Below are 25817 nucleotides of genomic sequence, written 5' to 3' on the forward strand. Positions count from 1 at the left end.
AAGCTGTAAAAGTCGCGGAGCCAGTCTAAATCCCGTGCATATTCCTAGCTCGGAACGGCCTATGGCGACTACGGTGATTATGGCGACGGAGATTACGGTGTGGACAGCGACGTGATTACTGGCGGAGGCAGCAGCAGGTAGAAGACGAGTCCTGTGACATCCTCTCAATCACCAATTTTAGGAGTTGTGACTTACTTGGATAACATGATAGAAAGACAACTTGGCTTTGACTTCTTGAGAATCCACTTGACTCACAAATATATTTTCCACCCTTGTGATTGACTCTACTTTCTGCACAAATCCCAGACGCACCGTTCACATTGGTGGTGGTGGTAGCAGCAGCGGAGGCACCATCAACCTTGGTGGTGGCAGCAGTACTATCGACCTGGGCCTTGGCGGAGGAACCATTGACCTCGGTGCTGGGAGCAGCAGTACCATCGACCTTGGTGGCGGAAGTAGCAGCACCATCACGCTTGGTGGCGGAGCTAGCGGCAGCAGTGGCACCATCTCCCTGGGCGGTGGAGGCGGCGGCGGCAGCAGGAGTGGCACCATCTCCCTGGGCGGTGGAGGCAGCGGCAGCAGCAGCAGCACCATCAGGCTGGGAGGTGGAAGCGGCACCATCGGAGGTGGCAGCAGCAGTGGCACCATCTCACTGGGTGGCGGCGGAAGCAGCAGCAGCGGCACCATCGCCCTCGGTGGCGGATCCGTTTCGGTCGGAGGTGGTTCGGTGTCAGCGGGAGGCTCCTCCACAGTGGGAGGCGGATCGGCCAGCGCCGGAGCCGGAGCTGGTGGTTCCATCGCCACTGGAACTGGACTAGGCATTGATGGCGAGGGGGACTACACTGACCTCGACTCCTTCAAGGAGGAGCACATCAATAACTATGATGATTTGGATCTGAATATTTATGATGAGCACTACGATGACTTGGAATACCCTGACAAAGGTTCTAAAGTGCTTCCGGCAGAGACCGAGTACTATGGACAGGTAGGATAGAGCCATCTGAAGAAGGCATACAGAAAGACAACGCGTGGCTAATTCTCAGGTTCATTGTTCCAGGTCGATGGCGTCCGTGGTGAAAAAGGACAGAAAGGAGAACCTGCCATTATCGAACCGGTGAGTATCAACAGGCAAATCTGGGGGACATGACATGACTTACTCTCACTTCCGACAGACTCTGACGAGCTAATGTACAAAAACATATTATGGACAACCCACGTACTGAATGAATTGAATCAAAGTCGAGACTTTGCTTCTCGAAGATTATCGGTCTAGATCTATAGACATGTTGTGACTCATCCCGGGATACTCGTATGGATGATTGCATCCACCGTCCACCGAAGGACTGAGAGCTAATGTACCACTGGTCATCGGAACGCCAATGTAAACATTTGGAGAAGAGCCATGTGGGGATTGTCAGTCATGTGTAAACACAATACGCGCCGTGTCTAAACACTGGCAGAACGCGGTGGAGAAATCCTTCAAAGGTTTTTCGCTCAGAACCGAAGATGCATCGCTCCCAAAACAAATGTCAACGAGTATACATGACAGACCTTTTTCATATTTACACTGTCTGCGTGTTTAGCTTCTCTGTCTTCCAGACAATAGACAGATGTCTACGATTTCCCATCGTATCGGGATGTTTTTTTTCCAGGGTAGACAAATGTGACATGTCATTCACGACAACTCTGAGCAATTTCGCGAGGTAAACAATCAATGGGCAGCGGCTGGGATACCGATGAGGTCACTGAATTGCATCCCAGCTTGTTTTTGGGGGGAAAATATTTGAACTAACTTATACCTTTCCCATGTATTTGATGCACCCTTAGAGAAGTAGTTTCTAAAATAGTTTCATCCTTGCTACCCAACCATTGTAGGTGTCTTTGCCAATTTTTCCTTTGGTGCACCATGGTTGCATACAACTTTTTCCACAAAGGTTTTTTCTAAACCTGCTGACCTCCCACTACACTCATTTTCAAGTGTCTCCCTAATTCCTTTAAGCCAAGAACTGTATTCAACATCCATTTAAATGTTGGCGCAACCATTCCCTGGATACGATTCCATACCTATCGATTCCCTCTCCTTCTCTGCCCAGAACACTCACTCAAAAAAGGTCAAAATTCAGTCTTAATAATCATGATCTTAGCACTATATCGTCTGATTTAATTTCCCACACCGTCCTAGGACAGTCAACTCATAACGTTAACGCCAAAAACGCAAATTCTGCTTCGGATTCAACCCGACGCACTTGCCTTTGCAGGAACGTACGCGCTAAGGTGCGCCGTGCACTGCAGGGCTTGTTGACTGTGCAAATTAATCACTCACTCAAGTGTCGGAATGACAGGCAGGAATGCACGTTAAGGCTTGACCTTGTCATCCTAATAAGATTTTTCAAAAAGTGCACCTCCGATAACGACTCGTGTGTTTTGTGCCTTGCAGGGAATGCTAGTGGAGGGTCCGCCTGGGCCTGAGGGGCCAGCGGTAAGTCAAGCCGCCGGAACATTGTCCTACGCGTGGCTTTTTCTTTCTCTTCCCGTCCCGGCCTGTTTATGTCAGCACAGAAAACAGGCCTTGATTCCCCCTTCCTTCAGAAAGGGAGCGGTCGCTCTCCCAGATGAGATACGGTCTTGCCCAGATGTTCATTTTTAAGCCCCCCACCTTAATTCACTAACATATAAAGAGCGCTCCCTAATGGATGCCCTGTATCTCGGTTCGGCAACATGTCATCTGTTAAAAAAAATAAAAATCCCTTCATGACATGCACGTGAGAGTTCAGTGTTAACATTTTTCATCTTATTGTGCTTATAAAACAGGGTCTTCCCGGACCTACGGGTGCCGCAGGCTCACCAGGTGTTCCTGGAGATATCGGCGAGAGGGTGAGCCCATTCATGCCTTTATCGGAAAATGTTTATGTATAACGTTATTGGTTTATTGTCTACACATAAGAAGCCTTACACAACCTGAACGACTTACAATAAATGCATTTAAACGATCTACACCTAAATATTTCATTTTCCACAAAAGCTAGGAAGCAATAGCTTATGTTAGTTAATGTTAAAAAACCCGGTGACAAGAAATATAGCCTCACGTACGGAAGATATCATTTCGATTTCATTAAAATGATCTGCCAATAGAAGAGGAAAGTAAGATTTATTTGAAAAATCGTGGCAATCTTGATCCTCCAAAATTGGGGCTTATAAAAGAGGAAAACGAGGAACTGACATGTGGAATATATTATCTAATTTGAGCTAAATTGTCTGCCAACACAAGAGGAAAATGTGACTTGGCAAGCTGTGCTGAAAAAAGGCAACCAACAAGCATATTTTGCCTTGATTTGAACAATTTCATCTTGGTTATATTTGAGTAGTTGCAGTGTAAGAAGTTTGTCATTAAACTGGGATGTCATTTTTATGGACGTCTGTATTTACACTAATTGTTTTGTTTGTGGTTTTTTTTGCTCACCCGTTAGGGTCTTCCGGGTCGTTCTGGTCTACCTGGTGCTGATGGTCTACCAGGACCCCCTGGCACTGTCCTGATGCTGCCTGTAAGTAAACAATAAAAACAAATGTCATTAAATAGAGTACTAATAGTGTATAAAGTTTTGCAAATGTTTTTTTTAATCACTCACTATTCAAGCATGATTTATTGATTTAGGTTCATGATTTTTTTCCTGATCGGTATTAGAATGTATTAATTGGAAATTGGCCTACTGTTTCCCTTTTTTATTTTATTTTTAATGTTAAAACACTTTGTGCACTAGCAGCCTCTTGTGGCATTTGCTGCAACAACATCAACAATAATCTGACATATTATAATTCATATTTTACGCACAAAGTTTCTTGAGCTTCATTTGGATTTGAAATAACATTTTACATCTTCAAAATGAATAATTGGCATCAAAAGTGATTAACTTGTTGCCTGCCAATAACTCTGATAAGGGTTTCAATTAACTGGACTGGGAGGTACGGCATCACCAGTTTATCTCAGTCCAGAACTCGCTGCCAGTCGTCCCAATTCAAATGGATTGGACCTCTGACCCAGGGACTGACAACCGATTTGTTACTTAAATTAATAGACTGAATATTAAGACAGGTATCTCAATTCCAGTCAAATTGACCAAAAACAAAAGACATTACCGTGTTCATTTTAATTATTGAAAAGAAGAAAAACAACAATAATGTTAAATAATCTTAAAATGACCTGTCACGTTTTCCCGCTGATCTGATGAGTTTCCCAGAAGTGAGTTTGCGCTTTTTTTTCTCTTTCCATAAGCCGAGTCTGCACAGGATGTCTGTCATTCTGCTGGAAAAATGATTCTCTGAGAAAAAGAGAAGAAAAAAAAAGTACTGAGCACGTTGAGTTCATTTAATATTGTGATTTCGGAATAAAACCTCACATATGCGTACCAGTGAGTTTACCATTGGGCCAACTAGCTAATGAAAGCCACGTGAAAAGCGCAAAAAAATACCGAAATGGTGGCGAAAGAGGGAGTGAATCACCACTGTGTGTATATTGCCTCTGGATATATACTTTAAAAGAAAAAAAAAGTATTATTCAGACCATAAATTCCTGTTATAGCGTGTCATCAAGACCAGTTTTCAGACTCCGAGTCAGATTTCCGCAAAAATCAATCAGCAAAACATGAGGTGATATATGGAATATTAACTTAATTTGCGTGAAAATGATCTAATAGCTTGAAAAGTCCAACTCCAAATCATTGCATTGGCATCTCCAAAGAAGCCAAAAACAATTGTAATCATTGGCGGATGCCGGGGTTTGCAAATTTGACCTTAAAACCAAGGGTGACTTACCGCAACATTAGCATTCGAATTGACCCGCAATTTAGACAGAATGGGTCTTTTAAGATAATTTTTGTAACCGCAAACTATTTAAAACAGTGATTTTTTACGTGATGCATCTTCCTCAAGTCCTCAAGTTCGAGCAACTGTCCATTTCGATAGCCACGTCATTACATGACCCAATCGCTCAGGATTGCGGGCCCCTCAGAGCCGTGTGAAAGGGGCCAATGACATATGACTCAGATGTAATACAGTCGTCTGTCCGCCAGATGGCAGGTTTAGCATTTCTGAAATTGGTCTCGGGTGTCCCAGATGGAACGATAGAAAAGATCCTTGCACTTATATTAAACCCGACAGACTTGTTTGCCAATCGCTGGGCACAAAATAAACCAGATGTGACCCTGGAGGGGTTCCACGGGATTAACACTTTATGGATTTACTCTCTTGTAGTTCCGATTCAGCTCTGGAGGGGGAGACTCTGGGCAGAAGGGACCCGCCATGTCAGCCCAAGAGGCTCAGATGCAGGCAATCATGCAGCAGGCCCGGGTACGAGTTTGCTCAACGCCACGTTGTCGGATACGAAAGGATGCTGTCGTCTTATGATGCTCATTTTCGTTCTTATTCGCATAGCTGGCCATGCGTGGATCGACCGGTCCTATGGGATTGACCGGCAGGACTGGGCCCTTGGTGCGTCCCTCCCCGAAGGAAACGACTTGGGGTGACGGTGTCAATTAACTGTGCTTTTGTTCTAGGGTCCTCCTGGTGTTGCAGGACTGAAGGGAGAGTCTGGAGAGGCCGGTCCTCAGGTCGGTGATATTTTACAATTTGAAATGCGTTCCGCTATTCGTAGTACGAATAGAAATAAAGGCTGTTGCTTAGCCGTTATTAATGTAATGGACGATTTACCATTTCATTTTAAGAAGAATCTGAATTTCTTCCCATGTTTGATTTCATTGGTGAATTTTTCTCAAGATCTTTGGCTGATACAGGAAATTTTTTTCACAGGGTCCACGAGGACCACTGGGATCAGGTGGACCTCCAGGGAAACCCGGCAGAAGGGTACGCATGACACTAAGTAAAGACACCAAACCAGGAGTGCCCAGAGAAAACCCACGCAGGCACCGTGGACAACACACAGGACGGCCATAGACCGGCCTGTGATTGGCTTGCCCTGCCTAGTGCCGATAGTTAGCTGGGATAGGCTCCAGCACCCCTAGCGTCCCTCAGGAAAATTAATTAATAACCTGATTATGGCAGTACATTTAAAGTAAAATCTGAACTACTTTTGCATGATCAATCGCAATTAATCTCAAATGGTTTATCTCACACGATTCATCTCACACGATTCATCTCACACGATTCATCTCACACGATTCATCTCACACGATTCATCTCACACGTTTCATCTCACACGTTTCATCTCACACGATTCATCTCACACGATTAATCTCACACAATTAATCTCACAAATTCACATTATTGAGATCACAATCTCAATCTCACACAATTAATCTCACACGATTAATCTCACACAATCTCACACAATTAATCTCACACAATATCACACTATTGAGCTCACACAATCACACAATTAATCTCCCACGATTAATCTCACACGGTTAAAGCTAGTAAGCATTGCCCAGCCATTAAGACAAAATCCTTACTTTGTGCAGGGTCGCGCCGGAGCTGACGGCGCCAGGGGGATGCCAGGCCAATCCGGTACCAAGGTATGCAGACGCTCTTACGTATTCGGCTTGGTGACTTGCTCAACATCCCCAAGTGCTGCAAGGTTTTTTGTTGTTTTTTAACCCAGGGAGATCGTGGATTTGACGGTTTAGCGGGACTTCCTGGAGAAAAAGGACACAGAGTGAGTTACAATTTTGTAGGTTAGTCTTTGTTTCCGTTTATGTCAACGCGCCTCGTTCCAGGGTGAAGCCGGACCCCATGGACCGCCCGGTGGTCCCGGCGAGGATGGCGAGAGGGTAAGACATTCACCCACGTTATTTTTGGTGGACCCGTCGTCTACGGTTCATGTGATCTTGGTCTTTGTATTGTTTTTTTTCGATTTCAGGGAGATGATGGAGAGATTGGACCAAGGGGACTTCCTGGGGAACCAGTGAGTGTTCCCATTTTTTGAGCTCATCTTGAAAACCACCTTAGGGCTGCAGTTATGAATGCTTTGTCCACAAGGATACGCTACATCGCGTTTGTAAAAAATGAAATGACAGAGTAGCATATCAAAAGCCTTTGGGTTCAAACACAGACACACAATTTCAATTCTAATATTTAATCTCAGATAAATCTTCTTCGTCATTTCATTCTATCATTATTTTAGCCAAACATTGTGTATGTGTAAAAGCATAAACACTAAAAACTACGGTTTTTGCTTGACTCATTTCCTGCAATTCACGCTGACAGCCGTCCATAGCGGGAGAGCTAACCAATAATCATTTGATTTGATTTGTCAATCCCCCAATCTAATATTTCCCCTCTTATTCCAGGGACCCCGTGGTTTGCTCGGACCTAAAGGACCCCAGGGAACCTCCGGACCTCCCGTGAGTCCGGCATCCAAACGGCTATTTCACAGCTAATGCGTTTGCTAGAATTTATGGAAGAGGGATGCAGTACTAATGTGTTTTTATGCGGCGTCCCGCAGGGCATCACCGGAGCCGACGGCCACTCTGGACCCAAAGGCAACATTGTAAGTGACAAATAGAGCTGGGCTTTAAGGAGCATATTGGAAAAATCTCATTTTAGTCTCTGACAGTTTTTAAGGAATAATGGAAAGATCAATATTTGACGGGATTTTTTTTTTCATGTGCAATTTTGAAGGAGTGCAACTGGGCGTTAGCGTAATTCTATGATATGCATAAAAGGAATAAAGCAGGAATTATGGTAATTTTTCTCAGTGACGAAAATATATTTCACATTTGGTGGGTGTACTTTAATAAAACTGCATTTTATTTTTCATATTTGGAACCTTAGGTGAATAAAGTAGAATTATTTTGGTCAGGAAGATACCCACAATATACAAATAATTCAATAAATGGATAAAGTTGTATTTTTCTTAGCAGTTTAGATTCTCTCATTTCTCATTTTCTGAACCACATTATCCTCACTAGGGTGGCGGGGGGTGCTGGAGCCTATCCCAGCTGACTTCTGTATGCAAGATTCAAGTGTTTAATGAAAAACTGCAAAATACTTGCGAGAATAAGTTGAAGAAGTTGACTTGGATAAGTTTGCATGGCAATAATGGATGGAAATAAACTTCTTTGATTGGTTGTGACCCAAAGGGACCTCAAGGAGAACCAGGACCACCAGGTCAACAAGGCAACCCCGGTACTCAGGTGAGCAGATCAACTGAAAAGTGAAAACTTGACTTCCCACCTGAGCAAATTCAGGATTTCTTATTTTCCCCCAATCTGTCCACAGGGTCTCGGCGGGCCTCAAGGTGCAATCGGACCACCTGGAGACAAGGTGCCGTTTTCAGATTTTTGGGGGAAGTAAACTAATGTATAGTTTGAGGCATAAATATGCCGTTTCTGCACTCTTACCTAATGGGATGCTAATGCAAAAGCTCAAGCTAAGTCATGAGCGTGGCATGCCTCCGAGGTATAAATGAAACACGGCTCCCATCCGCTTTTTTAATTAGCAGACTATTCAATAATGGAGCGGGTTTCCCCCAACGCATGCAGATTTATTTCCACCATTTCTATGGAGTTATATATATTTTTTCTTGTGCGGGTTTATAGGGTCCCACCGGGAAGCCTGGTTTGCCAGGAATGCCGGGAGCTGACGGTCCACCAGTGAGTCCCGCTTTTTACAAGCCTCTCAAACAAAATGTATTTTTTTAAATCAATATATAAGAGAAAAGAGTGCCCTTAAAGTTATCATCCAAAAGTACTAGCAATTCATTGAAAGGTCAGTCATCAGTTGTTGTTTTCTACCTAAAAAGTCAGCTTTCATACTAATATGATGACCAACTAGACGGACAAGGAATTCTTAGCCAAATAAAAAAATGAAACAAACACTAATAAAAAAAAGATTTCCCACTACTTCTATTGTGATTAAAATCCTTAAAAATACCACCAATGGCAAACTGTCATTCCAAATTATAATAGCGCCTTTTTTTTCTTTTTACATAACCAAACTAAATAAACACATTATACTTATCATCAGGTAATTAAAAAAAAAATACAATCATTTAAATTACTTTTTCACACATTGTAAATACTTTGAAATTTGTTTTTTTGGGGCAGGGTATATTTTCCAAGAGCCTTTTTCTGGTTAATATTGCAGCTATAAAAACCAAGAAGAAGAAAAAAGCAAAAGTCCCATTCTTATCAATCAATACCTAAACTGCAATAGCTTCCTCTATCCTTCTTTCGCCTGCAGCCTTTATTTCTTCCCCCTCTTTTATTTCTTCCCCTCCCTTCCATTTGTTTGCTGGCGCCTGCCTGAACCTCATCTCGGATCCATTTCCTTCCCAAAGTGGCAACAATAGAAAACCATCAGCCCTCCATTTCCTTCCAATCGCCGCTCTCCCTCGGCCGAAATGAGAAATGTATTCCTCTCTGTAGTGCGTAACATAAACATATACAGACATATATAAAGCTCCGTTTAAGATTCCTAAAAGTGGCTCATCGAGAACAAACTTCTGAGCTAAATAAAATGTCCTTCAGTAGTTTTAGCACTCAGACTTCCAAGACAATATAATGAGTCGGTATATAATAAGCCTTTATGATTGTCATTACACGCAAATGAGCTGATATTTTACTGTTATGATTCATAGGGTCACCCTGGAAAAGAAGGACCTCATGGAGAAAAGGGACACATGGTAATGTTTTCATTCTACTTTCGTCTGGGTACGTGTGAGTGTTTAGTACACGTACTGATTTTATTGTTGTCTGCAGGGACCGGCCGGCCCACAAGGACCTATCGGTTATCCCGGCACACGCGGCGTGAAGGTGAGCGGCCAATCCCGCGATAGCGTGCAAAGTCGAAGGAAAACTATTATTTTGGTTTTATATACAAAAAAGGCAGTAGTGAGGGGGAAAATTTGTTTTGTTTTAGTTGTTGTTTAGGAGAACAGTGCATTGGGAGCAAGAAATTACATCGTGATTTTAGGAGAATAAAGTGGAATTTTCTATTTTTATCAGTTTAAGTTTAACGTCATAAATTATGAGAATGAAATGCGATCATTTTTAAGAGACTAACATTATGAGAATGGAGTTTAAATCTATAAGAGTAAAAAATAAATGAAATTGATGACCTGAGCTATGACTAAGGACAAAAATGAGTTCACTTTTTGTCGTTAAATGAAAGATGTACAATTTTTAGGTCATAATTCAGAAACATGTAATGGGATTTTAATAAGAATAAAATAAATTATTGCATTTTATAAAGTTTTTTAATGGCAGCATTAAAGTAAAGACATTGCAGAAAATATTGATTTGGGGGAGAGTGATTTTCCCATTTTTTAAATTCTCGATGTTAGAATGGAAGCTGTGTCGCTTACCTTATTTTTTATTTTGTCGCATCTCAGGGAGCTGATGGCGTCCGTGGCCTGAAAGGAACCAAGGGAGAGAAGGTATATAAAAAAATGCATTGGAGATGGTGGATGATTATTCATCTTGTGTTGTCTGCTGTCCTCGGATGTCATTTGAAGAATTTCCATTTAAATTAAGCCTCGATTTTTCTTGCCAGGGAGAAGACGGCTTCCTGGGCTTCAAGGGAGATATGGGCATCAAGGGTGACAGGGTGAGTTGCTTTTGTTTTCTTGTTTCAAAGCCGTAAGTACAATTGCTTTGGCACTCTGAAATCACTGCGGGATTGTGGGTAATAAGCAGGTATAAGGTACCGTTACAGTGGTGAGGCACTGGCGGCAATCTCAACAACTCAAGTTGTAATATTTGCAATTTAAGTCACAACTTTGAGTTGTAGACTTAATTGCAGCGTGTTAGCTTGAGTTGTAGATTTAAGCAGCTGTCAAAATTTTACGTCCTGGTTTTAAGTTGAAGCCTTTTGTCACAGGTTTCAAAAAACCTAGATCGTTTGAAGCCTTTAATGAGGAGACTCGTAGGCAATTACAACAAGGCTCTTAACTAACCGCCTGTCCAAACCTTCAACATTGACTCTTGGCATCCAACTTGAATTAGTAACAATAAGCCGTAGTATCACCATCAGTTGTACACTTTTATATATTTGGGTACGGTACTAGTCCTAAAACTAAGAACATTCAGTTCTTTTACCAGATGTAGGGTATCGTAGCCTTGAACCATGAGACTTAACGCTGACTTCCGGCCCATTTCGTTGAGTCATGAACCTTAACACAAGGCCCATCATTTAACCTTGGGTCATCGCTTTTATCTGGGAATCTCAGCCTTTAGCAGTGAGCAGTAGCCTTCCAGTCGATCCATAGTTTTAAACGTAATTTGTGACTTTGAGTCATTGCCTCTTACAGTGAGTTGCAGCTATAACTAGCTTCCATCTGCCACTCCATGGCCAGTGTTAGTGTCAGTCCTCACTTTAAAACGCCACAGCATTCGCCTAACTTGACTTCAAAGAAATCAATGGTGCCTTAAGCCCCGGAAAACCCTGGAGAGTCGCCTCCAGAGCCTAAAGACAACAAGTCGATCGATATCAAAGTGGAGACAAGAAGTCACTTAACAAATTGGCCATTGACCACAATTGACATCCAATCAAACTACATTAATTAAAATCGTTGACTTTAAACATTTGACTTTGACAATTTGGAGCGTTAATAATAAGACTCGTTGATGCACTCTCCACTCAGGGTGAGCTTGGAGCGGCAGGACCAAGAGGAGAAGACGGTCCCGAGGGTCCCAAGGGTCGTTCAGGTCTCCCTGGAGATAACGGCCCTCTTGGCCCATCTGGCGAGAAGGTAAAGAAGCGGCCACGATCCTGTGGCTAAAACGTGAAGCGGGCGGAGCCTCCATCATGTGTATATATTCTCTACCGTCCGTCACAGGGTAAACTCGGAGTGCCCGGCTTACCCGGATACCCAGGAAGACAAGGGCCAAAGGTAACACTTACTTGTCCAATCAATAGATTGTCACTTTATATATTTGAGTATTGTATTGATAATTGCAATTGTCTTTGGCTGGGAACCAACCAACCATTGCCTAGTGCCCATAGTTAGCTGGGATAGGCTCCGGCACCCCCCTCCACAATCATACTGCATAAGGATGAATATGATTTGTGTTTTTCCTCATAGGGATCTCAAGGTTTCCAAGGCTTCCCTGGTGCTAACGGAGAGAAAGGAACCCGGGTATGATTATTCTTCCTTTACGGGTCATTGCGATTGTCCGTCCTAAATTTGTTATGAAATAGAATACTGTGATTTTTCACTCCTGGCTGACTTCCATTCTGTCCACAGGGAACGGCGGGAAAGCCGGGACCACGTGGCCAGCGAGGACCTACGGTACGTGCCTTAGTCAGCAGAGTCGTGACACTAACAGATGGCCATCTTGGCACCGAGATTCAACTTGGTGGGAATCTGGTGGCCTCGCGATAAAATGTAACTATTTCTTGTTTCCCACAGGGCCCTCGAGGAGAAAGAGGACCAAGGGGACCCACTGGAAAAGCTGGCCCAAAAGTGCGCCCAACCAATTTACTTGAAATGTCACATTCATTCTCTAATGGACATCATTGAAATCATTTTTATCATACTTGTCAATGAAATTTTTTACTTACGGTTGGTTAATCCCTTTCCTCAGGGCACCTCAGGGACCGACGGACCACCGGGACCCCCCGGCGAGAGGGTAAATGACTTGATCTCCATTCCCGTTAAATTTCCTTTAATAATGAGCGCTGTCGTTTGTGTGTCAGGGTCTGCCAGGACCTCAGGGACCAACGGGATTCCACGGACCAAAAGGGCCACCAGGGCCTGCCGGAAAAGAGGGACTTCCAGGACACCCTGGACAGAGAGGAGAAACTGTGAGTGGTCACCTTCTAAAAAGAACTAAAAAAAAACAAGACGGACATTTGTCGCTTGAGCCAAGTCTTTTTCTCTTCTACTTTTGTATCACGCAGGGTTTCCAAGGAAAGACCGGCCCTCCAGGGCCCCCTGGCGTGGTCGGACCTCAGGTGGGTGTTTGGTCTTTCCACAATGCAATCCTATCCTAGTTGTTATGAAAATGTTACGAGAAGTCAACTATTCCTTGTGACCCTTATTGTGCAGGGACCAACAGGAGAGACTGGACCAATGGGAGATCGAGGCCATCCAGGACCCCCGGGTCCGCCAGGAGAGCAGGGTCTTCCCGGAGCTGCCGGAAAGGAAGGCGCTAAGGTTTGTTGATAATTGAAAAAATATCCCTTTATTCACAGTGGTGCTCTATCTATGCGTCCTAAAATGGCCTCACAGCCCACGTGAGAAGAAATTTGGCGTCAAGGATGTATGCTGAAGTCATGGATCTGAACTCAGAAACAGTCTTTGTATATCATTAAGTTAAGCCTGGGGTTCTTAGTGGAAATGTATTAATTCTTTTCCAAATCAATTTCTCATTATTTGTGGCCTCATGATTGAAAATGACTTGAAAGTAATTATACTTTTCCGAATTCACTTTAACTCTTTATGGGATTGTGTCTTCCCACCAAAGGGCGATGCTGGACCCAATGGCCCCGCTGGTAAAGACGGCCCACCTGGCCCACGAGGCTTCCCAGGAGAACGAGGCCTACCCGGCCCCGTGGTCAGTATCATTTTCTTTTACAGTGTCATTGCATAACACTTGTAGGCTGTCAAAAGCCCGCCGGCAAGACCTTGAGTGGGCTGGAGTTGAACCACGACGCCATCCTGCCTCGTTTGTTTAGAACTCAGTGCACAAAGTCTTGCTTGTTATGTAACCTGCTTCTACTCTCACATTCAGCTAGAAAGAAACATTGTGAAGGTTTAAGCATTGTTCTGAAAGCTTTGTTTGTGTTTTTAGGGCGCTCACGGTTTGAAAGGCAACGAGGGTCCAAACGGTCCACCTGGCCCAGCTGTACGTACTGCCAAAACCAGACTAAATAACTCATTCATTTCAGATTTCAACTATAAAATGTATAGTACTGTGTTAAGATGAATTCATCAAGATCAGAACTTATAAGCAATGAATGCATTATGTTAGGTTATAACATTACTTATAGTTTTTAATTGCATGGCACAATATTTCTGGGACTTTGTTCCCTTGCCTCGAAATTAACCACTAGAAAGTGTCAAAAAACAGAACTTGACTTTGATATTTTGCATTAAAGGGTTCTCCAGGTGAACGTGGTCCTGCTGGCCCCGCTGGACCCACGGGCTTGCCCGGACGCCCTGGCCCTCAGGGCCCCCCAGGCCCCGCCGGAGAGAAGGGCGGACCGGTAAGAAAACTTTTCATGAAAGGAACTTAATACTACATCCAAAGACAAAAAGAGCCTTTGACAGTTCCAAGTACTATTTTGAAAGTCTTAAATTCTTCTCAGGGAGAGAAAGGACCTCTAGGCCCAGCTGGAAGAGATGGTATTCAGGGACCAGTGGGTCTGCCCGGACCTGGAGGACCCCCTGGACCGCCAGGAGAGGACGGAGACAAGGTAGGATAGAACTTTCAAAACAAATAAGTCGTACAAAATTTAACTCATTTGTAGCATTGTTTGATCGCAAATTCTGTAAAACTAATAGAAAACCACATTGCCTAACAGAAAAAGAAAGCGGTGCATAAAACGGTGAAATAAAAGCAGATTTTTCAAAAGTTAACATGTTCCGTCTGTATGAAAGGACTTTATTAATACTTACGTTCATTTGAAGATAAAATGTCGAGTCGATTTCACATTTGTGACGGCTACGTTTCTCAGGGAGAACTTGGAGAACCTGGCCAGAAAGGAAGCAAAGGGGACAAAGGCGAACATGTGAGTTCATTTGCTTATTTACTCTGTATGTAATCATCTGTAATCATTACTTGACACTTGACTTCAAATTGACAGGGTCCACCAGGCCCCACTGGACCACAAGGACCCGTCGGAGCTCCTGGTCCTGCAGTGAGTATATTAATTCCAAGGCTCGGCTCGCTGTTAAATGAGCCATCGTTGACATCTCTATTTTCTTCGGGTGTGCAGGGAGCAGATGGCGAACCCGGTCCCAGAGGTCAGCAAGGTCTCTTTGGCCAGAAGGGAGATGAAGGATCCAGAGGCTTCCCCGGACCCCCAGGCCCAGTCGGGCTGCAGGTAAGAAATAGTGCAAATGTGTTGAGGAATTTTACCGGTGTCATTTTGACAGATTGCCGTACTGCCGTTTTCTGCAGGGTTTGCCAGGTCCAGGTGGCGAGAAAGGCGAAACAGGCGACGTTGGTCAGATGGTATGATCATGATAAACCGCAACACTCCAAGAAGATTAATTTTCGCAACTTTTCACACTGTTGTGACCATTTTTCTGAAGGGTCCACCTGGCCCACCTGGACCAAGAGGCCCCTCCGGAGCACCCGGTGCTGATGGCCCTCAGGGACCTCCTGGTGGTATTGGCAACCCTGGTTCTGTTGGTGAGAAAGTAAGTCTTCTCATTTTATTGGCTTATTTATCTTCTGAAACTTTTGTCCATCTTCAAGAGCTGTTTTCTCTCCCGGGAAACGTACAAATTTTAGCTTCAGAACGATTGGCTGTTCCGGAATTGAGCTCCGATTGAGGAGATGAATTGTGGCAAATGACACTTTTGCTGCTTCGTACTTCTTTCTTGCCCCAGACGGGTGCGAGAATTCCAAACAGGCGAGCGTTACGTCCCTGGAGTTTATTTGATTTAAGACGGGAGTGTTGTGTGCAAACAGTTTGCATGGCCGCTCAGTCAGTACAACAAACAGCTCGCATCTGTTGGGTGACTAATGTGTTCATTAACGTCATAAGTCAGTTGTCGGTAGAAGGACAGAAAAGACTGAGAAAGTGGTAGATATTTTTCAGGACTTTTTTTCACTACCACCTACTAATGTTGTGTCAAAACCACAACCAAGAGTGGACCTGTATCTGCTCTTTACCAGAGGTCACAAAGAGAATGCCAAGATCGAGACCAAGATAAAGACCTCGGAGTAGAAAAGAATAATTTTACAGACAACGCGAAAAAGATTGTTACTAGCTCTACACTTTCTGTGAAAAAAAAGCCTTTACAACCTCCATTGACAGAATGGCAGTGTCGGGCCAAATTTATTCCTCCATTCCATATTGGAGGAGTTTAGACAGAACAGCAAGCCCTAAAAAAGTCGACTTTCAAAGGGAATACAGAAGGCCCTGACATGGAAAATTGCTGGTGCCATTATTACCCAGAAAAATGATACGTCTTACAGGCTACTGATAGCTTGATCCTCTCCCTTGCGAAATGACAACATCGCACAATCACATCTCTCTTTGGGCTAATGACACTTCCGCCGAAATGGCACTTTTATGAGGCGGAACATCAGCATAATAACGGCGCTGAGTAGCTGTCAGTCATGCTGGCACTTGGGCCGTTGTCAGCAGATGAGAAGCGGTCAGCCCCCAGGGGGATCTAAAGCAACGGGATAGGGTTTTTATTCATAAAAATGGAGATTGGCATCACTGTGCAGCGCGCTAGTGGGTCATATCGCTGTGGTTATTAATTTCACCAGATAACCCCTTGCCGATGGATTTATTGTCACAAGGATTCTTTTTTTAATGCCATCGTCGGTATATCTTGAAATGTCTCTCACCCTTGCACTTGCTCACTTTTTTAGGGAGACGCTGGGGAGACAGGAGAGCCAGGTCTCCAGGGAGATGGTGGTCCACCAGTGAGTGACTTTACCTTAGCAGCATTTAAATGTTTTAGCAGACTCTGCGAAAATCCACTTATGTCTATTTGTTTTAATCATTATAGGGACCGAGGGGAGAGCGAGGAGAGAAAGGAGAGTCCGGCCCGGCTGGTACTGCTGGACCACCTGGACCAAAGGGTCCCCCTGGAGATGATGGTCCCAAAGGCAGCCCCGTAAGTCCTCGTGTGGCCTCGTCTCTCGGTTCACAGTTTTAATGGAAATTGGCTTTAAGGCGACTGTGTAAACTTTCAGGGTCCAAGCGGCTTCCCTGGAGATCCAGGTCCTCCCGGAGAGACCGGTCCTGCTGTACGTTTAGACGTTTTACCTGTGATTGAGCTAAGTGTGCTTAGTTTGTGCTTTGGGAATAAAGTGTGGTTGTGTTTGACAGGGCTTGGATGGGCCAGCTGGTGACAAGGGTGATGACGGAGAGGCCGGTCAGGCTGTAAGTGCATTATGATTGTCTATTAATGTAGTTGTTGTTGTACATTTCTTTTTTTATGTTATAAAATTTCGCTTTAGGGTTCCCCTGGACCAACAGGAGAGTCTGGTCCCTCTGGACCACCAGGAAAGAGAGTGAGTACACTCTTAACGTGGCTTTTTTCTACCTACTCTCATATTCCAAATCAATGATTATGCCACTTTTTCCGCAATTAGGGACCAGCCGGTGTTAGAGGTCCTGAGGGAAGACAAGGGGAGAAGGGTACCAAGGTAAAAGATGAATTATTATTATTATTATTATTGTCAAAACACCAGCAAAAGTGGTGGCAGATAAAGAACATCACTGCCCTTGATTGTGGTCCAAACAAGAACCTAAGCTGAAGCTGATTTCATGTCCTTAAAAAGGGAGAAGCAGGCTTGGAAGGCTCTCAAGGAAAGACGGGTCCTGTTGGACCTCAAGGATCGCCTGGAAAACCTGGTTCTGAAGGCCTGAGGGGAATCCCTGGCCCCGTTGTAAGTTTTAATATTGCAAGCAAATCAAATTCTGGTTTCCCAGGGGCCCAACATCACCGCTTGTTATTTGTACTCAGGGGGAGCAAGGCTTTCCTGGTGCTCCTGGTCCAGACGGACCTCCCGGGCCGATGGTCAGTTTGCCTTTGATGTGTTAGTCTTTATGGTTATATGAGCATCAAGTAATGGAACTGTTATATCCTTTAAAATCACAGGGTCCTCCAGGCTTAGCTGGTTTGAAAGGAGACTCTGGTGTCAAGGGAGAGAAGGTGAGCCCAGACATTTTAGCCACAAAGACTAATGGACTCATTTCCTGGCCGATTGATCAGCTCTGTTGGTTGCCCGCAGCCATCAAACCATTAGAGCACCGGCTGCCACTTAGATGTATGAAGGTGCTAAGTTTTGTGCACGTGATAGTTATAGGGAGTGTGCTTTTTCTTCAGGGCCATCCGGGTCTTATTGGTCTTATCGGACCACCGGGCGAGCAAGGAGAAAAGGGTGACAGAGGTCTTCCTGGACCGTCAGGAACTGGAGGTCCCAAAGGAGATAATGTGAGTGACAAAAGGCTAACCTTGAGGGATTTAAGTGCAAGGCTTAGGCCTAGTGATTGTCAAGAACATTGGCTAGGATTTAGAGTCTACTGTGAAACAATCCGTAAGCAATTTATTTGAGGAAACTCTCAACAAATAATTCTGTTCTGCTACCCTTCTCTTTCTATAGGGAATTGCTGGTCCTTCTGGTCCGCTTGGTCCACTTGGCCCGCCTGGATTCCCTGTAAGCTTCTGCAAATCATTCTTAGTGTAGTGTCCTTTGACATATTACCATCTATCAACTTTGTCTCTGCAGGGTCCTCCTGGTCCCAAAGGTGCTAAAGGCTCATCTGTAAGTTGTCCAAAAAATAAGCAGTCAGATGACATTTAAAAGGTGTATAATTGAGGGTTCCTTTTTTATTCCTGATTTGTTAGGGTCAAACTGGACCTAAGGGAGAGACTGGTACACCCGGACCTCAAGGCCCTCCAGTAAGTCAAGACATTTTTTGAACTAGCTAGATCTAAATGATTCCAATGGGTTCTCAAACAACTCTTTCCCTTCACTGTAACAGGGGCCCCCAGGCGATGTCATCCACCCACTCCCTCTCCAGGCCTCTACCAAGGGCCGCACGCGCAGGAACATTGACGCCAGCCAGATGATGGATGATGAGGCAGGGGACGCCAACTACAAGGACTACGACGACGGCATGGAGGAGATCTTTGGCTCGCTCAACTCACTCAAACTGGAGATCGAGCAGATGAAACACCCTCTAGGCACACAGGCCAACCCTGCCCGCACCTGCAAGGACCTGCAGCTATGCCATCCGGACTTCCCCGATGGTTGGTAGCCGCTGTGTTGTAATCATATAAAATTTTTGCAACTATTGCCACACAGCGACTGAAGATAATTCAGTGCCCTGTGGCCATTGTTCAAATGAAAACCATTTCCGTGAAGGTCAAATGAAACACGTACCTGTGGACTCTCTACAGGTGAATACTGGATCGATCCCAACCAAGGCTGCTCCCGGGACTCCTTCAAGGTTTACTGCAACTTCACAGCCGGCGAGAGCTGCATCTTCCCTGACAAGAAATCGGAAGGGGTGAGTCTGCTTGCTGCCATTTTAAGCCTTAGGTTCAGTGGAGCTGGTAATACAACTCCGATACCAGTGCCCATATGACTTCATACATGATCAGAGTACTGATTTTGACAGCAAACCATGTTATTTCCACTCTGGTAACCATAGTACCAGCTAGCATGTGTGTGGAGAGGGTTGGTAGAATGTTACGATTTTGACACACTCCTCTCCTCACATTGACTATCACATTTCTTTGGGTTGATTAATTTCTGAACACGTCGGCATGGAGACAGAAACAATTTAACCAGATTTTTGCTTCACGTAAAGACGAGCGGCTGTGCAATCCGGCTGTCAGGAGGGAAGGCTGTGTGGCGGCCATTTTAATGAGGCCTCGCTTCAAGCCCATCACACGCTAACTAAACCCAAAGAGAAATGGCTTTAGTTGCCTTAAGAAAAAGAAGCCAAGGTGATGGAGAAAAAAATAAATTCCGCAATGTCAAAGCTTGGCTTGAGTCAAACACTTGCTGTCTAGAGACGGGAAGTATATAAATATGTCATTGCTACACTTTAGTAGATACAACTTGCCTGGAGTTTTAATTTTTCTGAAGACTTTTCATCATTTTATATACAGAAGACGTTAAAAAAAATCCCGGAAAATTGCATGGTAATTACCTGCAATATCAAAATGTTGAAAATGATGATGGAAGAATTATCGATGCAGACAACATATTTGGGGAAGTACGATATTTCTCATTCATAGCTTAATTTGAAAGAATAATGACGCTGTCGGCTCCAAAATGAAAGGCTAATCATTCACAGTTGTCATTGTTTGCTAATTTACTGTTTTTTTATTACTCTTTTCCCAAGCTAAGGGTCATTGGCACATTTTGAATGCATAAAAATCAAGGCTAGCTTGCTTTTTCCTCATAATTGGATAACGGCTCTGAATATGGCAAATCCCCAAAGAAGTAAGTCAGTCTACACCATACCTTAATTTCTTATTCTAACGTTACTCTGGAAATCCTTATTTTTTAAAACTATATTTCCCAAGCCTTAATGCTTTATCTTCTTTCTAGAAGCACTGTTCTTCAAATCTATACATCATGGCTGCTCTTATACCAATTGATGACAGTTTTAATACTGAGCTGTAAAACCCTAGTTGACACTTTGAGCGCTGAGGTCGGCTGATCTTTAAATAGCACCGTGGCAAAGCGCCCAACGGGCTGCGCTGTCTTCATTCATCCGTGTGTACGCTGCAGCAGCAATTAGCTGCCAGCTGCAGTTGGTTCAAGCCGCGGCGTCTATTCCGCTATTCCGGCAGGTGTGGACAGCTACCCTCACTCATCACCGCCCCCCTGAGAACCAGCATGATTGAGAAAAGGGTGAACTAATCATCCCTCCCTGGTGGTCAACACTAACCATTTTTCCTTCCTGTCGATCCGTACCCCCCCCCCCAGGCTAGAGTCACCTCCTGGTTAAAGGAGAAAACCGGCTCCTGGTTCAGTGAATTCAAACGCGGTAAACTGGTAAGCTGGCCTACAACCATTCCCTTTCCCTGAATGCCTGTTATATGGTTTTTCCAGAGCAAAATGGCAAAATGGCCCAAAGACTCACCAGGCACATGGTATAGTCACTACAAGAGAGGTTCCCTGGTAAGTGGCCCCTTGCCTGAAAGGGCAGGCTGGGATAGCGTGGGCCCCCAGGCCGTGCATGGCACTTCCTGGATTTACTGTTACGATGTTGGCGCATGACTTGGCATGAGGTGCATGCTTCTTTGAGTACAAGAGCAGAAACGAGAAAGACGGATGGACTGGTGAATGGGGCGTCCAATCCCGCTGCTAGCCAGTCCTAAGTCCCAAAAGAGTGGGTTGGTGTTCGTATATCCTGACGCTGCAAACTCGAGTGCAGTTTTAGAACTGCAGCATCGCTGATAATGGCTATGCCAATTGAAATAAAATATAAAACTTGTGTTTTAAACACAAGCGTTTGTGCAAATTCTTTGCTAATGAATTCAACTTTGGCTGGAAACAATGCAAATTCAGCGGGTCAGGATACTCGGCCACCAGGCACCCATGGGTTTCTAGGAAACTCAGTCACTTTGGGCTGCTATGATGATGATGATGATGATGATGATGATGAAGAGGTAATGTTGGGGGAAATGTGGGAAAAAGCATGACAACCCTGACTCATGAGCCACAGTGTCAAGACGCTATAGCTAACAGTTGTATGGTGACCGTCCAATTAAATCTTTTTAAATCTGACAATGATGGTCAATCCATCATTTAACGTAACTATCCGTAGAAGTACTATGTAATTGCACTGACATTTAAACTTTTTAACAATCTCTCCCACATTTTCACCAAACACTTGGGTTACCTTACAAACAAATTTTCAGAATTCATCATTTGAATTCCCAAAATAAACAAAATGCAGATAGGTTATATGTCATTTTGAAGGGTCACCTCATCTGGTAAATCTCTAACAAGAATGCTCTTAGCAATTTTATGTAGCACTGCAATGCAGTTAAACAATTTCATTGTTAATCTGATTACTATGGCTCAAGAGATGCATGTAAATGAACGAATGAAATGCATGGCAAAGAAATGGCGACAAAAGAACGCTCTGCTCCGCTGGCTGCCATTCCGCATGCACACAGTAAGTTTGGCGGGGAAGACGAAGCCACATTGTGGACTGTAACGGGATTTCTCATGGTTGGTATACAAATGTGAGTTACGGTTCTTGACGTCGTTTTGTTGTGACAGGATTTGGCTCCCTTCATGCCAACAAAAGTGCAAATTTGAGGGTGCTCTGTTTAGAGACAATTGGTTTTAATGTCATTAACTCGAGACTTTTACAATGTTGTACTGACATAATTAATGCAAAAAAGGCAGAAATGTATCAATTGGTGATAGAATAAGCAATGCTAATCTATTATTTTTTATAAATAGTGGAAAGCGCAAAAAACTTGCCAACGGCAACCATTTCGTGATGAAGGTAAATAAGTCAATTAATGATGACTACCTGATGATTTCATTGTTGCTGTAGGTTAATGATTGTAAAATAAAATAAAAATCTGGATAAACATTGATAGTTTAATTTTTTTCTAATGATAATATGGCAAATGTAAAAGCAATTTTGCTCCTAGGCAATCTGGGTTCTTCCTTGTTTTATTACCCACCATCTTTTCTTCCTTGACTCGGAGATTCCCAAATTGTACTTGTAAATAAAACTACAACTCTCTTCTTTAATGCCAGCTCTCCTACGTGGACGCTGAGGGCAACCCCATCGGCGTGGTGCAGATGACTTTCATGCGCCTGCTGAGTGCCTCCGCCCGCCAGAACCTAACGTACAGTTGCCACCAATCTGTGGCCTGGCACGACACGGACGGCGACAACTACGACAAGGCCATCCGCCTACTGGGCTCCAACGACGAGGAGATGTCCTACGATAACAACCCGTACATTCGAGCAGTAATGGACGGCTGCGCGGTAAGACAAGTGGGCGCCATTATTCCTCGTGTGGTTGTCTATCTAAGACCGAGGTGTCCCCAAAACATTTCCTCGAGGGCCACTATCAGAAAATTTCAATGATGGGAGGGCTAACTTGTGAGCCACTTGAACCCTTATACAGCCAAAAGTACATTTTTGCAAAAATAAAACAGTTTCATGACAGGCCTAAGTAACAAAAATGCACCGGAATTTAGCGCCATGCTCTGTAGAAATGAAAAATAATGTTTAGAGTCCATTAGTCGCCAGCTTGAAGAAATAATCCACGTCTACAAAACAGCTGACAACAAAATTAGGTAGACTAGGAGGGCTAGCAATTCAATCGCTGACAGGTTAAGTTAAAGACACCAATGCCCGAAGCAGCAAAGCAGCCCCAGAGTGTTTTGCAGTAGGGACAGCGTACATTTCTGTGCCCACTTAAAACGTTTTTCCCTTTCCCGCAGCTGAAAAAGGGCTACGACAGGACAGTCCTGGAAATCAACACTCCCAAGGTGGAGCAGGTGCCATTTGTGGACATTATGTTCAACGACTTTGGCGGCCCAACGCAGAAGTTCGGCTTCGAAGTGGGCCCTGTCTGCTTCCTCGGCTAAAAACTGTGTAAACATCTGGGAGGTTAAGAAAAAAAAAGAAGAAAAAAAATAAAATAAAAGAACGAAAAGCAGCAACAACAACACTTATTTTTTTTGTTTCCAGGACAATTCCGTTTGTAAAAATGTTTGTTTTTTTCCGTAAAGCAAAATTCTGTGGGATGAAAGAAAATAACCTTGCAACCTCAGCGTGCCTTCTTTAGTGATCACATTCCACGTGTCATCTCCTCCCGCCACGGACTCCATTTTGGCTCCCTTCACTTCCTTTCCCGTCACGCTTGTTCTTCGCTTTATTGTTGGGAGCTTTGTTTTGTGCATAATTGCCCCTCTCCCTGTTTTGTTTTATAAATATATATAAATATATAAATAATTTTTATGTTTGTAAGTACATTCTGTATATTGATCCTGGTGTTTGTTTTATTGCTCTACTGAATTAAAAAAAACGCATGTGACTCCATCCAATGGGCGGATGCACCCATGACATCATCATCATCATCGTCATCACGGCAACAGCGACGAGGAAAACCAGTTTTAAAAAGAAGACAAATGCGAAAACTACAACAATAAAAAAAACTACAGGATGTTTGGATGAATGGAAATTAAAAAAAAAACATTTGCAACCAGCGAACTAAAACCAAAACGGAATATGTCAGCCAAAAATCGGACGAACTTGGGTGCTATTTTTCCTCTTCTGTGGTGCTACACTTTGTATTTTTCCTCGTGGATCTTTTTGCTGCATATTGTACGCTTTATTTTTTTCCTCTCAGCACAGCCGATCTGCTTGAATTTCGTGAATCGGAGCACCAAAAAGGAATCCAAAGAGTATTATTTTGTTGTTGCTTGTGACAAAATCCCATGCCAAAAAAAAAGCTTTTAAGTCATCTTTTCGTATGGGAAAGGTGCTTTTTTCCCCCTTCTGATACAGGTTTCTATTTTAATAAATGTTCAACCTATGCACTCTTTTACGCTTATGACCACTAGTATTGCACCACAATTTTCTACAGCCTCACACATTTTTTTTAAAATAAAACAATTAATAAACAAACGTGACTTGAACAATTTCTCAATCTGTTCGGAAGAGGTTATAACCATAAAATGACTTTTTTTTTTTCCAGTGTGAAACCTGTGTACGGACAAAATGATTTTTTCCCCCCTTTCTGGTTTAAAATGTCAATAAATCCAAGTTTACTGTGGCCATCCACTCCTTTGTATGTCTTTTGAAGCATTAAAACTCATCTGTATGCATGAAATGGTTAAGTTTGCTCTCTTGTTGTCATCACCGTTCTATATATTTATTGTATTATTTAATAAAAATAAATAAAAAAATGACATCACAAACCTAAGTGTAAAGAGGCCATCCCAATATTTAGGCTTTACCCTGTTATTATTTGACTTGTCTTTGTTGCTGCTGCTTCAACTTTTTTGATGACTTCCAGAAAAACACTTAAACAACTCGACATAAGGAGAGATTTATCGGAACTTGTTTCGTTCGGCGAAAAACACGATGAGTGTGAATGTCGCTAGCTTGGCTGCAATTTGATTGGAATGATTATCGATTGGTGTGAAATATTAATGTTGCACTAACACCGATATGGATCGGTATGGAACTAAAATGGCATAATTTGGATCGGAATTTGTCTGATCAAGCCAAAGTAGCAATTAATTCATTCATGTGAGTATGCAGTAATTTAGTATTTCATTCCAAAATAGAAAAATAAATATTTTCAAAGAAACATCGAGTATGTTGTAAACGCACACGGACTAGCATCTCGGAAGAAGCCCTGTTGCTCACGCCATGAAAAGGTTCTCGGAATTTTTCTCAGTCAACAACTGTTCGCACTCGATCCTCACCCGGTTTTCAGGACTTTTCATACCAACATAATAACGCCCAAGTCTCAGTCTGGTCTCAATCTCAACTGCAAAAAGTTCTGGTCCAGGTCAAGTCTCTCTCTCGGACTACACGGTCTTAGCCTTCCTACAGCGACAGCTCATTTGTATGGAAGCTTTCACGACCCCGATTCTAATTGTTTGCAAAACGAAGCATGAAACAAAGACATTTCTACATGACTCCGGGGCGGGGAGGGCTTTAATCACAGCGGCGCATCGACAAACGCAAAACGTTCAATCGAAGAGCCCTTCGGAGCAGAAAAGCTCGTTATTAAATTCTAGACGACGTGCATGGCAGCCTTCCTTCTCCGGCTAAACTGATTGGCATGCATGTGGGTCATCGGCAGCGGGACCAGACTCCTGATAGGCGAGTTTCTACTGTCTCAAAGCAATTACGCATTGACACCGAGGGAAACGTGGCCAACCCGAATCTCAACCCCGCTTGACCCGTCTAAACGGAACCCGTGACACTCTTTAAAAGAGGCTTCTCATTACAATTGGAAAGATGTCTTCAGAGGCTACATGTTTCTGAGCTTTGAATTTCCCAATCCTGCAGATACTCTCCAAAAAAAATCCCAATAAATATACCAAAACCAGAAAAAAGCACCCAAATTAAAATCACAAAATCCGCTCATTTGAACGAATACAAAGTCTACATGAATCATGGGACCAATAGCAAAGCATCCCAAAATACAATTTA

At 43.5% G+C, this 25817-nt stretch overlaps 1 protein-coding gene and 1 long non-coding RNA gene across 2 annotated transcripts in view; one reads left to right on the forward strand and one right to left on the reverse strand.

The window, feature by feature from the left end:
• col5a1 (procollagen, type V, alpha 1) overlaps window positions 1-24573 on the forward strand; it is a 46415-nt gene extending 21842 nt beyond the window's left edge. The window contains exons 8-66 of the mRNA XM_077622177.1: window positions 49-137; window positions 307-985; window positions 1058-1114; window positions 2438-2479; window positions 2812-2874; window positions 3468-3542; window positions 5248-5343; window positions 5428-5484; window positions 5550-5603; window positions 5803-5856; window positions 6471-6524; window positions 6611-6664; window positions 6726-6779; window positions 6869-6913; window positions 7299-7352; window positions 7454-7498; window positions 8091-8144; window positions 8230-8274; window positions 8550-8603; window positions 9590-9634; window positions 9711-9764; window positions 10343-10387; window positions 10504-10557; window positions 11594-11701; window positions 11789-11842; window positions 12035-12088; window positions 12197-12241; window positions 12362-12415; window positions 12537-12581; window positions 12649-12756; window positions 12853-12906; window positions 13001-13108; window positions 13419-13508; window positions 13746-13799; window positions 14053-14160; window positions 14263-14370; window positions 14632-14685; window positions 14761-14814; window positions 14893-15000; window positions 15078-15131; window positions 15212-15319; window positions 16509-16562; window positions 16649-16756; window positions 16836-16889; window positions 16972-17025; window positions 17103-17156; window positions 17238-17291; window positions 17427-17534; window positions 17612-17665; window positions 17747-17800; window positions 17975-18082; window positions 18252-18305; window positions 18378-18413; window positions 18497-18550; window positions 18634-18901; window positions 19052-19161; window positions 20721-20789; window positions 22392-22625; window positions 23087-24573. Coding sequence (XP_077478303.1) covers window positions 49-137; window positions 307-985; window positions 1058-1114; window positions 2438-2479; window positions 2812-2874; window positions 3468-3542; window positions 5248-5343; window positions 5428-5484; window positions 5550-5603; window positions 5803-5856; window positions 6471-6524; window positions 6611-6664; window positions 6726-6779; window positions 6869-6913; window positions 7299-7352; window positions 7454-7498; window positions 8091-8144; window positions 8230-8274; window positions 8550-8603; window positions 9590-9634; window positions 9711-9764; window positions 10343-10387; window positions 10504-10557; window positions 11594-11701; window positions 11789-11842; window positions 12035-12088; window positions 12197-12241; window positions 12362-12415; window positions 12537-12581; window positions 12649-12756; window positions 12853-12906; window positions 13001-13108; window positions 13419-13508; window positions 13746-13799; window positions 14053-14160; window positions 14263-14370; window positions 14632-14685; window positions 14761-14814; window positions 14893-15000; window positions 15078-15131; window positions 15212-15319; window positions 16509-16562; window positions 16649-16756; window positions 16836-16889; window positions 16972-17025; window positions 17103-17156; window positions 17238-17291; window positions 17427-17534; window positions 17612-17665; window positions 17747-17800; window positions 17975-18082; window positions 18252-18305; window positions 18378-18413; window positions 18497-18550; window positions 18634-18901; window positions 19052-19161; window positions 20721-20789; window positions 22392-22625; window positions 23087-23233 — 4965 coding nt within the window. The 3' untranslated portion in view covers window positions 23234-24573. The remainder of the gene's footprint in view (window positions 1-48; window positions 138-306; window positions 986-1057; window positions 1115-2437; window positions 2480-2811; window positions 2875-3467; window positions 3543-5247; window positions 5344-5427; window positions 5485-5549; window positions 5604-5802; window positions 5857-6470; window positions 6525-6610; window positions 6665-6725; window positions 6780-6868; window positions 6914-7298; window positions 7353-7453; window positions 7499-8090; window positions 8145-8229; window positions 8275-8549; window positions 8604-9589; window positions 9635-9710; window positions 9765-10342; window positions 10388-10503; window positions 10558-11593; window positions 11702-11788; window positions 11843-12034; window positions 12089-12196; window positions 12242-12361; window positions 12416-12536; window positions 12582-12648; window positions 12757-12852; window positions 12907-13000; window positions 13109-13418; window positions 13509-13745; window positions 13800-14052; window positions 14161-14262; window positions 14371-14631; window positions 14686-14760; window positions 14815-14892; window positions 15001-15077; window positions 15132-15211; window positions 15320-16508; window positions 16563-16648; window positions 16757-16835; window positions 16890-16971; window positions 17026-17102; window positions 17157-17237; window positions 17292-17426; window positions 17535-17611; window positions 17666-17746; window positions 17801-17974; window positions 18083-18251; window positions 18306-18377; window positions 18414-18496; window positions 18551-18633; window positions 18902-19051; window positions 19162-20720; window positions 20790-22391; window positions 22626-23086) is intronic.
• LOC144090570 (uncharacterized) lies at window positions 12519-19143 on the reverse strand. Its single transcript, XR_013305436.1, has 3 exons — window positions 19035-19143; window positions 14573-14647; window positions 12519-12736 (listed from the first exon to the last, which is right to left on the reverse strand). It is a non-coding gene; the product is annotated as an uncharacterized LOC144090570 (long non-coding RNA).
• Window positions 24574-25817: the final 1244 nt, after the last annotated feature.

Source organism: Stigmatopora argus, chromosome 16, assembly GCF_051989625.1.
Source record: "Stigmatopora argus isolate UIUO_Sarg chromosome 16, RoL_Sarg_1.0, whole genome shotgun sequence".
Lineage (NCBI taxonomy): Eukaryota > Metazoa > Chordata > Actinopteri > Syngnathiformes > Syngnathidae > Stigmatopora > Stigmatopora argus.